Source organism: Lipotes vexillifer, unplaced genomic scaffold (genome assembly GCF_000442215.2).
Source record: "Lipotes vexillifer unplaced genomic scaffold, Lipotes_vexillifer_v1.1 scaffold416, whole genome shotgun sequence".
Classification (NCBI taxonomy): Eukaryota; Metazoa; Chordata; class Mammalia; order Artiodactyla; family Lipotidae; genus Lipotes; species Lipotes vexillifer.
In genome coordinates this window covers 223,127-241,854 of record NW_006781636.1, presented here as the reverse complement: position 1 = coordinate 241,854, position 18,728 = coordinate 223,127, and the positions used below count along the sequence as shown (strand labels likewise).

At 45.0% G+C, this 18,728-nt stretch overlaps 1 protein-coding gene across 1 annotated transcript in view; it reads right to left on the bottom strand.

Moving 5' to 3' along the window:
* PLCXD2 (phosphatidylinositol specific phospholipase C X domain containing 2) overlaps positions 1-18,728 on the bottom strand; it is a 44,222-nt gene that overhangs the window by 3,686 nt on the left and 21,808 nt on the right. The window contains exons 2-3 of the mRNA XM_007454811.1: positions 11,122-11,582; positions 5,182-5,423 (exon numbers count right to left, since the gene is read on the bottom strand). Coding sequence (XP_007454873.1) covers positions 5,182-5,423; positions 11,122-11,582 — 703 coding nt within the window. The remainder of the gene's footprint in view (positions 1-5,181; positions 5,424-11,121; positions 11,583-18,728) is intronic.

Sequence of the window (18,728 nt, the reverse complement as noted above, 5' to 3'; positions counted from 1 at the left end):
CGGCTTGTCCATGTTTAAGTATGAAATTCTGGCACCACCTTCTGGTCATCACGGGGAAATGAGAATTAAAGGTTTGGTCAAGCCAGCCCGTGGAGGATCCCTGGAGGCCTGGAGGCCGAGCAGAGGGAAAGGCCAGCACCTGTGGTCTCCTCTCTGTGACAAAGAGCTCTGTGTCAGCTTCGGGTTCTCGTGTCAGCCTTCCCCAGGGCAAGGATCAAATAACCAGGATTGCGCACAAGGATCGAATAACCAGGAAATGCAGAACCCACTGAGCAGGGGCCGCTCTATTCTCTTAACTCCTGGCCTTCACCAAGACCTCTTTACCAAGACCTCTTCACCAAGATTTCTTTACCAAGAGATCAGTGCAGACGGCTGAGTCAGATACTGTTGTGGGGCCGTGAGGCACTGAATCCCAAGGGCTGCAGAGTAGCAGCTCAGAAACTTCCCCCTGGCTTAGAGGCCCACTGAGAGCAGGGCTGGTTCAGTGCAGGGATGGGCGTGGCATGCCTGTCTTGTGCCAGGCACTGTGGGAGATGCTTTCCTGTTAAGACTCCACAATCTTGTGCGGTTTTATTAACCCCGCTTATCTGGTAAGAAAAACCACAGCTCAGAGACCTCAGGAAATTTGTCAAAGGCAGTCTGTTTTTTTTTTTTAAAGAAGATGTTGGGGGTAGGAGTTTATTAATTAATTAATTAATTTTTGGCTGTGTTGGGTCTTCGTTTCTGTGCGGGGGCTTTCTCTAGTTGTGAGCAGGGGCCACCCTTCATCGTGGTGCGCGGGCCTCTCACTATCGCGGCCTCTCTTGTTGCGGAGCACAGGCTCCAGACACGCAGGCTCAGTAGTTGTGGCTCATGGGCCTAGTTGCTCCGTGGCATGTGGGATCCTCCCAGACCAGGGCTCGAACCCATGTCCCCTGCATCGGCAGGCAGATTCTCAACCACTGTGCCACCAGGGAAGCCCAGGCAATCTGTTTTTAAGGCACTGTGTTAATATTCTAGGGCTGCTGTAAGAAAGCGCTGCAGACTGGGTGGCTTAAACAACGTAAGTTTATTTCCTCACAGCTCTAGAGGCTGGAAGTCCAAGATCAAGGTGTCAGCAGGTTCGGTTTCTCCTGAGGCCTCTCTCCTTGGCCTGCACATGGCCACCTTCTCCCTGTGTCCTCACAGGGTCTGCTCTCTGTTCACACCCATCCCCAGTGTCTCTGTGTGTCCTAATTTCCTCCTCTTATAAGGACACCAGTAAGACTGGATTAAGGCCCAGCCGAATGGCTTCATTTTAACTTTACCAGCTTTTCTTTTTTTTTTTTGGCGGTACGTGGGCCTCTCACTGCTGTGGCCCCTCTCGTTGCGGAGCACAGGCTCCGGACGCGCAGGCTCAGCGGCCATGGCTCACAGGCCCAGCCACTCTGCAGCATGTGGGATCTTCCTGGACCGGGGCACGAACCCACGTCCCCTGCATCGGCAGGCGGACTCCCAACCACTGCGCCACCAGGGAAGCCCAACTTTACCAACTCTTTAAAGGCCCTATCTCCAGATATAGCCATGTTCTGAGGTACTGGAGATTAGGGCTCCAACTTGTGAAACTCCAGGGAACACAATTCAGTCCGTAACAGTGTGACGAAAGAAACGGAAGAACAGCTTCAGGGCTAACAGCACATTTTGACTTCTGTAAGAAAGTTGCTTTGCTTACTTGCCTGGGGCAGGAAGAACCGGGTTCCTGATTGGCTGATTCAAAATTAAACAGCTCCCTCCCGCCTTGGGAACTTCCCGTCCTGTGAAGGGTATAAAGGCCTCGCCCGACTGTTAGTCGGGGTCTCACTCACTTCTCTCCGAGTGGGACCCTGTCCGGACAGTTTGTGTAAGCTTCTATACTTGTATAAATCCTTTGCTAATCTTTCTGCTTGGTGTTGGTGATTCTCGGGTGTCCTTGGTTGGGACACAGGTCGCATTTACCGGGGAACTCGACTCCAGGCGTGTGGCTCCCGGACCGCGACAACAGGAACTAAGTCAGGCTTCAACCTTGGGCCTCTGGTTTCAGTCTGTGTCCCCTTCTGCAGCCCCATGCTGCTGTGCCTTCAGGCTTAGGCAAAATTTGCTTTCATTTGATTTCAGTGGGAGTGCAAGGTTTCTAAGAATCTAGGGAAAACTACCTTAGAAATTCAGTCAGAATGGCTATGTTTTACCCCTGCACCACAGCAGGTAGGCGCATGAAGCCCACACAGGGGACACCCCCTGTGCCCCGAGCCCTGGGCCCTTGGGACATCACCTACACAAGGTCACTCCTTCAAGACCGGGGGGGTAGTTGGCACAGAGAGTCAGGAAAAAGAGGAGACAGAGAAATATGTTCCAAACGAAAGACCAAGACAGAACCTCACAAGAAGATCTTAATGAAATGGAGATAAGAATGCATATATTTTTCATGGCTTCAAGCAAACAAAATCTCAAGTCCAAAGTTGACCTAAGAGTTAGCGGGAAGGGGGGGTTAACTGCCTGCTGAGAAAAGCACCACTACATTTATAGGAAAATATACCTTGTCTTTTCCTCTCGGTTAAGCTGATAACTGGTGCCCAGGACCAGTCTGACAGCACCCCGTGTGCCTTACGACAGACCTTCTGGGTGTTGGCTCTCAGGGAAGGCCCGTGACAACTGCGTCTTCCATATGCTTAAGAAATGAAATATTTCCTGCCATGTCAATAAACAAAGGATGTCACAATCATCAATGACTATACCCCTCAAACGTGAGCCGAGGAAACTCAGGGCTGAAAAGAATACCTGCCATCTAGCAGCCGTCAGACTGCAGCCACTCCCTGCGGTGAGCCCTGAGGAAACTCAGGATGTGTCAGGATACTGGCCCCAGATGGCTGAGGTGCATATCAAAGGAATGATTTCAGTGAGCCAAGACTCTTGCATCTTCCGTACATAGAAAAGCGCTAAATTCCTTAACTTGAGATATCTGGTTTTCTTTAATTAGCAACAATCTTCTGACGTTCCCGACTACCTGCCCTTTGTTGCAAAACTCCTATGTATCCTGGCTTCCCCCCTCGCCTCCTTGGAGCAGCTTCTCAGAGTTATCTGAAACGCTGTCTCCTGGGCTTCAGTTCTCATTCTGCCCCCAATAAAACTTAACTCGCAGCTCTCACGTTGTGCATATATATATTTTTAAGTCAACACGCTTGTTCAATAGCGCAGGGGAAATGACAGCCACATGTCGTGCTGGTGTTTGGGAACAAACTTGACCAAAGCAGCTGATGTGGAGGCCTAGGAATCCTAATGCATCTCTGTAATATTCTTGTGACCAGCATGCGGCGAGATGCCCCAGTATCCTTCCAATCTCCCAGGTGTGTGCTTGCAGCCAGCAGGTTAAGGCTCTGGCGTGCTAGGATGCTGGGACTTTGGGCGCGTGCGCCATCGTTACCTCTCAGTGGAAGAGCCTTGTGCTTCATCTGCAGCCAGATTAAAGATGCAGGAACTCAAAAGCATTGTGACTTTGTGGGTTCAGAATTGTAGCCAGTAAGAGCTGACCGGATTCAGGTACTAGTGAGACAATCACAGACCAGTGGAGCAGAAAGGAACAGGGCACTGAAATGTGCTACATACAAGTCAGTGCTTGGATGCTGAAAGGGGCAATGGTCCAACAATCAGAAGTCCACGGATGGGATGTAATACTGACTCTTACCAGCATTGGGGGTCTGGGTCACTTAACCTCATTGGGCCCATCTGAAGTGGGGAGAGTAACATGCTTTAGACAACGTGCCCTCCTGGAGGCTGGCTTACTTTAAGAACCTAATGAAATCATCTGCAAGAGGGTGCTCTATATTCAGAATACACTATACAGATATAACACATCCTTATTTTTAAAGACTTCCTCTCCCTTACAAGTACAGCTCTCTGCACAGACTTTATTATAGTGACTTTCACAGTGTTACATAGAAATTTACATGTTTATTTTTCCCGATAGAATGTACGTCTATGGGGGCAATGATTAGATTATTCATCTTGTGTCTTTGGACCTAGCTCCTATTCGTCGCTGAATAAATAAATAAATAAATAATGTTAATCTACAAATTTACCAAAGGCATGAGGAAATGGTATGGATATATGAGCATATACTATAAAAAAGAAAGTTCATGATTCTGGTCTTGGTTTATGAAACTCTCTTTCCCAAGTTAAGCACAGGTAATTCGGTGAAGACTTAGTAGAGCCACACAGAAAGAGGTTTCTGGTTCTGTTCATGGCCAGCACGATCAGAAGCTCTCAGTTCGTCAACCAAACTCCTGCCAGGTGAACACCTGTTATCAGAAGTCATATCCAAACTATCCAAATAGACAGGGACATGTTTTTTTGATGAATCTTTCATTATCTGAACTCCGGTGCTCAGCACCTGGAACTCAGGAACCAAAGCGATTCTCGTAAATATCCCTTGTTATCCAAACATACTGGTTTCTTCAGCTTGGATTGTGAGGGATGCCCTATCAGCCAAATGTATTTATAACATTCCCTTTATACATAGGCATAGGCATACACACATACATGTACATATACACAAGCCATCCTTTTTCTTGACGACACCTATCATTTATTGGTGCCCAGGATAACGAACATCATCTAACACAACGTTTCTGGAGCTTCTCCTGCCTAATTGTAGAGTCAGGATCAGTTCTGCTCCGAGGAAGTATCTGAAGCTATGGCATGGTAGGTGGCATCCTGAGCTGCTTCTTAGGACTCACTGTCACTAAGGAAGGGAGAAAGGACACCCTAAATCCTGGGAGGGTCATCTCTGAATCCCTACTGCCTGGCACAGCAGTCTCATTTAATGCTTCTTAAGAGAGTGAGTGCTTGGGCCAGCTTCGAGGGCAGGGGCAGGAACATGATGGCACCTCCAGCCAGACGTGAATGGACTGGTGGTGGCTGAAAGTGCTTTGCCTCCATATTGAAATTTAGAGGGTATTTATGTTTTAATATGTACATTTTAACAGGGTGTTTAGAGATCCTTTGGCCACGGTTAATGCAAGACACCTCAAGTACACAACTTTTTCAAATACAAGGTTTTTTGGGTTTTGTTCTGTTATTTTAAATCTTCAGAGTATATGATTTTACTGTTGTTTGCTGTTTATTCAGAAGAGAATCAAGATAAAAACATTTTTTTTAACCCTCACTTGTGAAAAGGAAGCAAATTCTTACCTATGGACCAGCGTGTTCTTGAGGCCGCCAACCAGGCCCCGGGCGATGGTCTTCACTCTGGGCGTGAGGATCGCTTGAGACACATGGAAGGATCCGTGGGGAGAGCGCTCACTCAGCGTGGTCTCCAAGAAGAGGATGAGCTTGCGCACACTTGTGGTATTTGCCCAGGGCGCTGGGATCTTCTTTCCAGGCCATAGGAAGGGGTATTGCTTGTAGAAGGGACAGTGATAGAAGATGAGAACCTGAAACGTTCAGAACAAATAAAGGAGGGCAGTTCATGAACAAGCTGAGTGTTAACTCCTCGGCTTTACACTGATGGATTGCTAGGAGGAAAGGCGCACGAATACAAACATACGTGGAAATTCAAAAATTTTTATATACATATTTTTTTAGAAAAATTAATAAGCAAAGATTTAAGCACTTGCTATATGCCTGACTTGAAGTTTTTGACGTTTTGGGGGTCATGAACACCTTTGGAAGTATGGTAAACTCCTGAACCCCTTCTCAGATTGTTTTAAATGAATGTCTAAAATAAAATAGATAGATAGGATAGGGCTTCCCTGGTGGCGCAGTGGTTGAGAGTCCGCCTGCCGATGCAGGGGACACGGGTTCGTGCCCCGGTCCGGGAAGATCCCACATGCCGCGGAGCGGCTGGGCCCGTGAGCCATGGCCGCTGAGCCTGCATGTCCGGAGCCTATGCTCCGCAACGTGATAGACCAGCGTACCGCAAAAAAAAAAAAAAAAAAGATAGGATTACAAAGAAAATCAGTGAGATGGAAATATAGCTATCAACATAATAATTAAATCTGTAATAAATAAATTAATATATGAACTTCATAATAAACACATTAAATAAAAATATTTTGTTTTAAGCCTAATAAGTTCCATAATTTTGAGTAAATGATGAGTATACACAATATTTCAAGATATCTGCACTAAATGAATATCTGTGGTTTCTGTGGGGACAAAGTCATAGGGAGTGCCGACACTGCCAACACTGCCAACACTGCCAACACTGCTGACACTGCCGTGGGTGACTGCTCACACATAATCAGTGGTTATACTGATATTCAGTTAGAGGTTAAAAGCCAGTATGTAGTGCTTTTCCCATCCAAATTCACAGACTTCTTAAATTCTACCCTAATCCACTCCTCTTGGGAATCTCTGGACCCCAGGTGGAAAACCTCAGTGGTTAGTCCTGTCTATAAGTTTTGACTCCTATGCTCACGAAATTGACCCTTAGTTCTTGGGTTGAGATCAATACACTGAACTGAATTTGGGAGGATGTAGGTTTTCAGTTGCGCGCTGACTCTGAATGAAACTGCCCTTCCCGGGAGAGGGAGGGAGTGAGCTATGTGAGGCAGGGAAGACTTCGAGTACCGGATGGGTCTCCAGTGGGACCCCTCAGGATGGTGGTGATTTTGCAAATAATTAGCAAGCCACATCCACGGCATTAATTAGTCTCTGAAGGCAGCAGAGAGACAGGGAATTGCTATTTCGATTGTCCCAATTCAGAGCTCTGATGCTTGGGTTTCCAGAAGTACTATGTTTTTTCTCCTCCCGGGTACCAGCGATTCTTCCCTGGACGAAAGTCCATCGTGTGTATTTACACTCCCTGGACTGCAATCCTCGAAGAGCTGGCCTGACAGCGTAATTCTCCTGGCACCCAAGGGCAAGAGCTCTGAATGTGTGTCTTGTTTCCGGGGTGCATTTAGCCTAACTGCTCCTAAAGGCCTAGAGCTAGGGAGCACCAGGCTCAAAGCACTGAACAGGCTAGTTGTTCTTGTTGCTTTTAATGGCTTTGAGTAATGTCTGACTGCCTGCTAATGATGTTGGTGGTAAACACATGGGTTAATGAGGTTAATCACAGGCTCATCGTAAGCAGGTTGCCTGGGAGATAGGGGAAGATTTCCTGCTGGCGTTTTAACTGGCTAGTTTGGAAGGCTGGGGTCTCCAGCATCTGTAAGTGTGAAAAGCCGGGCTGTGAGATGGACTGTGGGAGAGGCGGGAGGCTGTGTGATCCTTCGACAGGGCCTGTCAGACCATTTCCCATGCTGCCTGGCCCCTGAGCAGAGGGTCAGGGGATGAAAGGAAAGCGCTGTTCTTCACTCAGTCTTGGAGAACGAGCAAAGAGGACACATTCTACAAAAGGGGCTTTTATGGCTTTCCTCAAGAGCCTTCTCAAGTAATCTGATCCTAAAGGTTATAGGGGGAATTTCTGTTTACAGTAGGAGCTTGGCCTAGCAAACCAGCCCTCATTCTACAGAATTCTGGGGGACAGTAAGTCTTGCCCAGGGCCTGTGTTTTGCATCTGACTCCCAACCTCGCTCTGCTGTATTTTCTGAGATATTCTTCCCTCCAGCTCAGCAATTCATATGCAGGTTTTCTCTCGAGACTCAGATTTAAAATGTCATTTCCTTTAAGAATTATTCTTTAATTGACCTCTTCTTATTTTGATCATTCTTTTATGGGGCCCCTGGGATGCAGATTTATACTATGTACTATTTTTCAATTGATGGATTACAAAACCCTTTTTTTCATACAGTACGTTTGAGGCAGTTTTGCCTTGTAATTGTATATATCAGTTGTCTTATATTTTACTAGTGGCACGTATTCTTACCTTCTCATTAAGACTCTAAATACTGCCAAGTTGTAGATGAAATCTTCGAATTCACTGTACCCTCAAAACTCATAACCACTAATATACCAATACACACCTGTGAGCTGTGATATAACTGCATATTGAGTAAATGAAATGTGACTGAATGGTAGTACACTTCTTTCTATTAAACTAGTAATAAAATACTCTGGGGGTTACATGCAAGGCAGCTCATTACATAATGAATATTTAATGTTTAACCACCAGTATGGCACTGCCCCAGCAGGGGGAAGATGACTGAGGGCTCTGTTGGAGATCTCTTTAGCTTTTAAGAAGAGGTATACCAGGGAAACCTCTGGGAACGGAAGGGGAACAGGGAAATCCTGGAATTCAAATTGATGACATGCTTCCTTTTTCTGACACATCATCACAGTCTCTTTCATTCATAATTTTAGGGGTATTGGTTGTTGAATGACAGATCAGCCCATACTTAAAAACTATAACAGATCTTTACTGTTCTGCTAGAAATTCACTGTCCACATGATTCATTATTCCTGAAATTACTTGTTTCTCTTGCAAATTTCTAAATGATTTAGTATGCAGTGTGGCAGTCCATCCAGAATACTATCTGTGCACAAAATTATAAAACTATAACAGATACCTGTTTATAAATTTAGCTGGACTCAAATTTAACTTTACCTGAATCCTCGTATTCAAAAGCCCTCTCACGGATCTTCCCTGTCTCCCATTCTGCTAACCCTCTGAGACCTTCTGATAACAAGGGCTCTTGAATAAGGAGAAAGTGTTTTTATTAGCATCGTCTATGACACTAGTTGTGAAAATCACCAAGATGTGTGATCAGCCCTGGGAGAGCACTGAAGGCTGTGGGAACTCGGTAGAGCCCGACAGCCTGTGACTGAGTCCTGGCCCTTGTGGCTCACTGACAATGTTCTCTCGGGCAAGGTGTTTAATTGTTCCCTGCCTCAGTTTTCTCATCTGTAAAATGAGGATAATAATGACAACCTATGTCATAGTGTTGTTGAGAGGATTAAATGAGTTAATCCCTGTACTCAGTACATTGTAAAGGCTCAATAAATGTTGTGTTATTGCTCTTGTTACTAGTATTATTTAGCATTGTAAGAAAGAGATATGGGAACATATATATATGTATAACTGACTCACTCTGTTATAAAGCAGAAACTAACACACCATTGTAAAGCAATTATACCCCAATAAAGATGTTAAAAAAAAAAAAAAAAAAAAAAAAAAAAAAAAAAAAAAAAAAAAAAAAAAAAAAAAGAAAGAGGTTCCCCTGGGGAAAAATCTGTCCAAATTTTTTTTTTTTTTTTTTTGCAGTACGCGGGCCTCTCACTGTCATGGCCTCTCCCGTTGCGGAGCACAGGCTCTGGATGCGCAGGCTCAGCGGCCATGGCTCCTGGGCCCAGCCGCTCCGCGGCATGTGGGATCTTCCCGGACCGGGGCACGAACCCGTGTCCCCTGCATGGGCAGGCAGACTCTCAACCACTGCGCCACCAGGGAAGCCCAAATCTCTCCAAATTTGACCTGCGAGTCTGAATAGATATAAACTTAGGTTTAGGGGAGAGGTGTGATAAATATTTGGCAAAATATCACTTACAAAAGTTTTAGTGCCGAAAAATAGCTTAGATAAAACTTAACAGATACTAAGAGTTAACTCATTAGTCTTCGTAGATTCAAAGACCTTTAGGACTTTCGTGGGTGTGCAAAACCACCTTGGTGTTTCCCTGGTTGTTTCCTGTTTACTCAGGCCGAGGCTGGGAGTCATCCTGGAATCCTCACATTCCAACAGTTAGGAAACGCTATTAGGTCTAACTTCTGGTGGATTCCAAATCTGACCACTTCCCACTAGTCTCCTCACTGGTTTCTGTAGTTCCCTTCTGTCTTTCCAGGGCTCTTCCTAGTAACCAGAGGGATACCATCAAAACTGAAGTCAGGCCACAACACCCTGTGCTCAGAACCCTCCCAGAACCTTCCTCACTCAGAGTAAAAGCCAAGTCCTTTCAGTGCCTTCAAGGGCCCCCTGATCAACCGTTATCTCTCTGACCTCGTCCGCTGCTCTGCTCTCCAGTCCCGTGGCCCCTGCTTTTCCTTAACCATGTCAGGGACCCTCTTGCTTTGGGGCTCTGCTCTGACTGGTTCCTCTGCTGGGAAAGCTCTTCCCCCAATAGATTCACTCCCTCAAATGTCATCTTTTCAATGAGGGCTACCCTGATTAAAACTGTGACCAACCCTCTAACCCATAGATCCCTGGTTCCTCCTTACTGTGCTTGGCTTTCTTTTTCCATTGCTTATTACTTTCTAACATTCACTATAATGTATTTATCATGTTTATTATCTATGATCTATCTCCGTCCACCTGAATGAAATCTCCATTAGGGCAAGGATCTTTGTTTTATTTACTGATTTATCCCAAGTGCTTAGAATGGAGCTCGGCTCACACTTAGTGTTCACCATACATTTGCAAATGAATAATCTTTAATTGCTTTCTAATTAAAGCTCTTCCCTGGGTTCAAAAATCACCGCCTCTTTAAGATGCTTTGGTTAATGCATCTATGAGTAAGGGAGCAACTGTGAATGAAAGGTACTTTTTTTTCTTTTTCTTTTTAAAGAGAGTCTATATTGGAGCCTGACCATTCCTGAAGCTCTCCTCTCTCACTATCCACCATCCTCTGGGACCAGAACAGAATATATCTGAGGCCCGCGCTCCTTTTCCTGAGTCTGTCCTTCATGGGTCTGGGTTTGGGGCTCTTCTCAACTTAGGGATGTTCCTCTAGCCTTGATCCCTTCGCGGGTTCTTCCTTCCTTAACTGTCTTCCCCGCTGACCCAAACTCTGTGGAGATGGCCTTTCAAAATGTTAACTAACACCTCTGAGACGAATCACTTCACTTCACGTGCCTTTGTCAGCTAATGCTATCAAACAATATTTGGCAGGGATTATCTGATATTGAGTTGAAGACAGGATGGGACAGATGATCCCCAAGGGGAACTAGGAGTGTGAAAACAGATACAATGGGAGGCAGAAAAATGGTAATGGCCAACTGGTCCTATTTCACAACTCTGCCTTGGGCTGGCTCTGGCCAGGCCATTGCCAAACAAGTTAATCCCAGTTCAGCTGTGCCCAGGGGAGCCCTTGGAGCCGTCTTAGAGCCCATGAACTGGTGTGCAGATCTTTATCATCCCAAACAATCTATGCCTTCTGGCCCAAGAGCCCTGGAGTGAGCTGCCTTAGGGCTGGTGACACAGAAAAAGCAGAAAGAGTTCGGGTCGTTGCCCTTGGAAGCTAATCTCTGTTCCCTCCTACCTGGCACTTCCTCTCCCACAGCGTCTGGAGCGTCATACTCTCCACACTGCAGGCTGAGCACAGCTTGTTCCCAAAGGCCTCCTGGATCCGGAGAATCAGGCGTTTGTGATGGGCCTCGTCCATGGCATAGAAGTGGTTGAAATCCAGGAAGACAATCTCTTGGGGGTGCTGTGTGAGGAACGAGTCAATCTCCATCAGCCCATCCCAGACCCTGATGCCAAAAAGCCCGTGAATGAAGAAGATTTCCTGGTTGGCATCCCCTGGCTTGGAAGACACACGCAGGTCAAAGTAGCGGATCCCAGCGTCCAGCTGTTCTCGGAACGTCAGGTTCTGAGTCACAGACCATTTCTTCATGAGCTTCTTTACCAAGGAGATCCTGGCGAGGCGTTTGATAGCTGGGGTTTGGTCAGGCCCCACTGGGGACTTTTCGTCTACCCAGTAACTGAATGAATCATGGGAGCCTATACGAAGCAATAAATGTGAGGAGAGGGCTTGAGACTGGAGTTGGGACAGATAATCCAATTGATAAGAAAACAACAACAAAAATTTAGAACCAAGCACTCATGCAGAATATTGTGAACAAATACTTGCAAAAAATTTCAAGCTTGCTAGGGATGAAATAAACACAAATAAGAGTAACATAGTCTTATTAGCAGCTTGTCAAGCCTGCGGTAAAACTATAATTTCATACATTGCTGGTATAAGGTATTGATTAATTATTGTGGTACGCGGGCCTCTCACTGCTGTGGCCTCTCCCGTTGTGGCGCACAGGCTCCGGACGCGCAGGCTCAGCGGCCATGGCTCACGGGCCCAGCTGCTCTGCGGCACGTGGGATCTTCCCGGACCGGGGCAGGAACCCGTGTTCCCTGCATCGGCAGGCGGACTCTCACCACTGCGCCACCAGGGAAGCCCACGTCCCTCTTTTTGAATAAGCCAAATCTGCTATTAAATGATCAAATGCATGTTGTATTTCTCTTCCTTAAAGAGGGTAGGGATCCTCCTAGACACTGAGATGATCTTACTGTTATAAAGTCTAAGTGAGCACGAGAGACACATTTCTAACTAAAGTGAGAAAATATTTCAGTAGTAACTTAAGTAAAAATTATCTTTAACAAATATCTTTCGTTTTGTCATTGGTTTCTATCTGGTGTCAACCATTATTATTTGGTTGACTTGGTGACTGGCCCTGACCCTGGGGGGCTCCACACAGGCGGCTGCACTTTGCAAGCAAAACCCAGGAGGAAAGTGTCATGTTCTGATACTACCAACCTTGTTCTTAATCACTACCACCCACACCAGAATCAAAATTCTTATATTCATATAGAATACTCTTGACTGTCACCAGTTATCCTTTGTACTAAATTGTAGAGTAGGCATTTCATGCATAATATAGGATTTTACACAACTCTAGTGTTTCATGTTTTATTACTTCCATTTTCTTGAAAATAAATCATTCTGGGAATGGCTTTACGGTTCTATCCTCTCAGAAATAAAGCAAAAAAAAAAAAAAAAAGGTGGCAAGCGATGCTTTATTTTTATGTAGTCTCTAGAAAATGGAGGGTATTCAGTAACTATTAAGAAAAAGCATAGTTATCAATCCTTAGGCAAAATGAATTTTGCAAGCAAGAGAATTACTAGCATATTTAAGGTAAAAAAAAAAAAAATTGCCATTACTAATAGAAATGTGGGGCAAGTCCCCCTGGAGCTTCCATACTGGTTGTCTCTGCTAATAAGACTCACTGGATACTTGCCGGATGTTCTGCTTCCTTGGGCTGCACAGAAATAGGAGATCTTCATGCCTCCTCATCAAGAGATTTATTACGAATACATTATGTATAGATGGAGAACAGCCAGTTCTCTCTTCTTTTTAGATTTTATCAGCAGCCCAGCTGTTCGGGATTGAGTGTGTGATATAGTGTGAGTTCCGCGCAATACTTAATTCTTCTTTGGGTATCAGGAAATAGGCATTACCCAAGCATGGAGGAGATCAAATCCTCTCTGGTATTCTCTTGTTGGTGCTGAGTCCAGTTTCGTGGCCAGAGGGAGATATGCTAACAACCTCTGAGGCTTTTCTCTGAGCCTGAGGATTCTGCGGCACTGTGATAGCGATGGGGCCCCAGGGACCATTTCTGAATACACGGTGTACCCAGCCCATCCCACAGAAGAGGGAGGGTGTGCACGTTCCCTGGGAACCAGGAGTCCCTCTTTCTCTCTTTCCTCCCCTTTCCATCCTGGGCGCCCAGCACTGCCCACTTCCGTCCCCTTGATAGGAAGAGACAGGACAAGGAAACAGGCCATTTGCTGACTGGTTTACAGCAGTTGTCCTACCGAGGCCTCCAGCAGTCAAAGCCAGCACTCACTCATTAACCACTATCAATATTTTTGCCTTTCAACTTACTTTTTTCCAGGAAGTGTCTGGCCTCACTCACATAGAGTGAGAGAATAACAATCAGGTACTTAAGTGCATTTAACTATTTCTTTTTCAAAAAACTGGATAAGAATGCCCCAACCCTCACCAGAATATTTACAAGTTATACAATGTGCAAATAATACTTATACAAAGAAAATCCTAATATTTTGCACTCCAGATTTATTATCAAAGTTTCCTCTTCTCCCTACACCTGAAAGAAGTTATTTCACTCTTTAAAGATCGTCTGTAGGGCTACTCCTCCCCCTCTGCCCTGGGATGTATGGGTTAAATTCACACACTTCCCCCAGAAGAGGTGGAAAAACCCCTGCTCCCTTGGCCCTTGCCTTGTTCTCGAAGAGAACTGCTGTGTGGAGTTGGTGGGGATCTCTGCTCCATGAGCTCTGGCTTGTTTTATGATAAGGTTAGAAAATAGTTTAGAACCTCACCCTGCTGTGATTTCTGCCACGGGAAGTGTTTTTGCTGCTACTACCTGGCAGCGCCTGTGCATCCTCACTCATCCTCTCCATGGCTCTTTTATCACTGTCTAAAATAGATTTAAGTGGTCCTCTTTATCTTAAGAACAAAACAAAGCACTTTCCATTACACGCCTTACCCCTTCAAGTGACTATCTTCTCTTTTTTTCCCAGTTGTTGAATTCTTGAAAAAGAGGCCAGTCGTGTGGCCTTTGTCTCCCCTGATCTACTCCCTCCTTCCAGTTGGAGGCCGCCTCCTATCCTTCTATTGCTACTTTTGATCCTTATAACCTTGGAATCAACAACTCCAAGTGGCTTTATTCTTCTTAGCTTCTTTGAGGGTCTGCTAAGTCAGCCCTTTTCTGGAACCTTCCATTCCCTTGTGATCCACGATGCACACTTTTAGGTGTTCCTATCCTGTTACCTCTCTCCTTTGGCCTCCCTTGCTGGCTCCTCTCCCTCCTTCTTGTTCCCCAGTTTAAACGTTTTCCAAGGGTCTTCCTTCTCCCACCCTCAGAAATTTCATCCACTTCCCAAGTTTTTACCCACAGCACCATTATGCAGACGACACCAAAAGTTTCATTTCTAGCTCAGACTCTTCTACGTTCCAAATTTATGTTTCCGACTTCTCCCGTGGTCTTCCATCCACGCCCGCCTGCTGACACAACAAATTACAGATTTTCAAAGTCCAGCTACTCATGCTGTCCCTCTCAGCCCTACAAAGTGCCACTCTTGAAGTTCTGCTCAGTTACCCAGACCTGAAACCTCGGATTCTAATTAAATTCTTCCCTCTCCCTCACCCCCTTCATCCAACCAGGTACTAAATCTTCGCATTTGACTTTTACAACAGACATCAAACATGTCTCTTCCTTTAACCTTCACCTGCCACCCTCCTCATTACCAGTCCTTTAATCAGGACCAAAACAACCCTAACTTGTCCTTTCAGTCCAGCCTCTCTCCAATTTGTTCATATTTGAAAGTCAGTCATCTCAAGATACAGATCAGGTTCAAACTCTGGACACTGGGGTTTAGGACTCTCCTCAATACTGCTCCAATGTATTATTTCAGTCTCATCTCTCACCAGGCCCCTTCCTGGACTCTATGCACTTACTTCTGCTGACAGCTTCCATAAAATATTCTCTTACCCCAGCTCGGTCTACCAGCATTTATAACCCATATTGGGCAAGCTGCCTACCCTATGTCTCAGTTTTTTAATCTGTAAAATGGGCATGATAGTATCAATTGTCACAAAAATTGTTGTGAACATTGGAATGCATGCAAAGTGCCTGGAACAATGCTGATACATACTAAGTGCTGAACTATTGTTACTGTTATTATAAGTCATTCTCTGTTAGTTGGAAACTAGAGGGAAGAAGGGGTGATTAACTGAAATTCCTTATCTTAAATACCTAGGGTCTGGAAGATTTTCTTTCCTGCACCTGAAGCACTGTTCCTCTCCATGCCCATCTTATTGGTTGACATGGAGATGATAGCTTAGCCTCTACTTTGTTGACAGTAGCTGTCACTCACTCTCTTGGTCACAGCCTAAGCTTTGTCATCGCCCACTTCTAAAATCACAAAACGCAATATCCTACTTTCTGATCACAACTTACTTTCTTCTGCCTCGTTGTGACTTGACTTCTATTCCCCCTAATCTGAGAGCCCAGAGTTGGCTCTATTTCATCCTTGAGCTACAACCAAGGTTGTTACTTGCCACTTTTACCTGCAAAATTATTCATTATAACCATCCAAAAGCTGTAAGGATCACTGTTGAGGCACTCTGTCTGTCTCTACATGCAGATCGTGTGCACAACCCCAGAATGCACATGGAAATATTAACGTGATATTTTCTAACAAACTTTTTGCCTAATAACAAATGTTTTACTTCTCTAATATTTCTCTTTTATAGAGTGGACTAAATAAGGTTTTAGAAAATAATAGTAATCAAATATTGGATGACTATTTTCAGACTTTTCTGGGTAGGGAACTTTTGTTGTTATCTCAAGAATATTCCACACAGAGCAGGAAATATGGACATACAGGCCTCTCCTTAACGTTCTACACTCCATGGATTGATATCATCCCTAATTTTAGCCCTGCAAAGGTAAGGGTTTTTCCCTCCAATTTTTCTCACTGTTGTGGCCTCTCCCGTTGCGGAGCACAGTCTCCAGACACGCAGGCTCAGCGGCCATGGCTCACGGGCCCAGCCGCTCCGCGGCACGTGGGATCTTCCCGGACCGGGACACGAACCCCTGTCCCCTGCATCGGCAGGCGGACTCCCAACCACTGCGCCACCAGGGAAGCCCTCCTTCAATTTTTGAAAACTGTTTTCTCTGCAATCCTTTCGTTTTCACAATTACCACTCTTGTCTCTTCCTGTTTCTTTATACAATCAAAAGGCATTAAAATGTCTCTGCTTCCTCTCTTTATGTAGACAAAACCCTGGATAATGTATGTGAAAGCATTTTGTAATCTAAAGCAGTAAGTCTCAACCTTGAATGCACATCAGAAGCCCCTGGGGGAGGTTTTAAAAAACACCAGTGCCCAAGAGCCCACCCAAGACCCACGGAGTCAGAATCTCTCTGGAGTGGGAGTTGAGAATAAAAAACTTGAAAAGCTCACCTGGTGATGCTATCAGGCACCCAGGCTTGACATTCACTGCCATAAATGTAAGATTATCCTTTGCTAACGAGCTCTCTGACTTAACGGGGATCAATTTCTCTGGTTGGTCTTCCACTACTTTCAAATCTTCAAATACTAATCTGGTGCATTGCCTTTCCCATATCTGGGTAGAAGCTCTCCTTAGCATCCTTTGTGTTCTAGGAATGCCTCCTGCTCTTTGACCAGCTGAATAATCACCACTTCTTTGTAGAGAAGAAACATATTGGGGCGCCTTGTTTCTTTATCATGCCTTCTAGTGAGTAATTAGATGAGGATATTTAAGTTTAATTAGAGCATTTCAGACGTGCACTGGGTCACAGAGTTCAGAATAAAGTCACTGAGGCAGCAAAATCACAAGGAAAGAGATATTTGAATGAGAAAAGGTTAGCAGGATGTCTATCCAGTGTTAGGGTTATTTCCTCCTAGACAGCATTAGGTTACAAGATAATCTAAGGGACCAAGTAGGAGAAAATGAGCTGCTTTGTGAGGACTGGGGACAGCCAGTTGGCTCCTTATCCGGAACACCAATTGCTGCTTGCCTCTTTCTTAGGTTTGCTATTTGGGAGTTAGGAGACCTCAAGTGAGCACACAACAGTTTTTAGTTAAAGCACTTTCATTACCCATTTCTTGCAATTTGGAACAGTAGCCATTTTTCTGAACTCAATTAAAAAGAGTTTAAAGCAAGCTTCTTGGGAAGCTGGTCTCTAAATAAAACTAAGAGAATTCAAATCACACACCCCGAAATGATACACGTCGTCACAACACAATGGCATTTCAGATGATTATGAGGTGACTATACTTAGAGCCACGGAGGGAAGAATGAGACAAGAGTGAAGTGAAGAATATGAGAAAGAGAGAAAATCTTCTTTATCACACCTCTGGGTGGCATCTGGGGAGGTGGGGATGGTGACCCAGGTCAAAGAACGCCTGACCTCCACTTGTCAAAGCAGGACTTGAGGGAAACAGACTCCCAAGAAAAACCCTGTATCCCTGGAAATGTCCACTGACAGCACGGTGTGACAGGCACAGTGCTAGGCCCGATGCTACAGACAGGAGGAGCCTGGAATCCTCCTTGGGACTCGCTGCCTAGCAGAGGAGACCCAAACTGCATCCTGCAACCAGTGGTTTAACAGAAATACATGCCAGAAAGTAGGGGCAATTAATTCCATCCAGGAGTTTCAAAACTTTCATTTAAAGGTCAATTTGTATCTCTGTTTCAGGGATAAGAGAGAACATAAAGAAACGAAGTCGCTCAATATTCTGTGATAACCTAAATGGGAAAAGGATTTGATAAAGAATAGAAACATGTATATGTATAACTGAATCACTTTGCTGTACACCTGAAACTAACACAACATTGTAAATCAACTCGGCTCCAATATTAAATAAAATTATTTTTTTAAAAAAGAGAATGCCTGACCTTATAGATTTAAGAAAATCTCTTCTTCTCACTTCCCTCAGGTACCACCCTGCCCTTGGTGGGCCCTTTAACCTTGAAGCCCATTAACCCCTCCAAGTCTTTTCACTGAAGGCTACCCTCCCACCCTGTGTTTACTCACACCATTCAATGTATTGGTGCCTCTAGGCCACGTATTCTCAACCGGGTGACTCCGCCCCAAGGGAACAAATAATTGGTTCTTGGGGGAATGAAAAAATCTTACTCTTTTTACGTTCAAGGTATAAAGAGAGTACCTAAACAGATATACCGTACAGTGTATCTGTGGTATTAAGATTTCATCGCTGAGGGGGGGGGGGTGGCGATAGTGAGAAGGAGTGGCATAGAAATAGCTAAAAAGACTCCTTAGTTTGGCCACAAAGGAAAAAAGGCTGAGAAATATCACTCCAGACTGAGCTCCCTGGTAGCCAAATGGACAGCTGACATGTCTGGGTTGGATCTCTGACCCTGCATCTCTTTTATCCTTAACTGGCATGTCTGTCAGTGCCACCAGTGACTGTTTCCCACTGGACACCATCCATAAGGTGAGTCGATATTGGAGGGTTCTGTTCTCATCCCCTGCCCCTAGAACACTAATGGGTTGAGAACCAGTTATTTTTTAAATATTC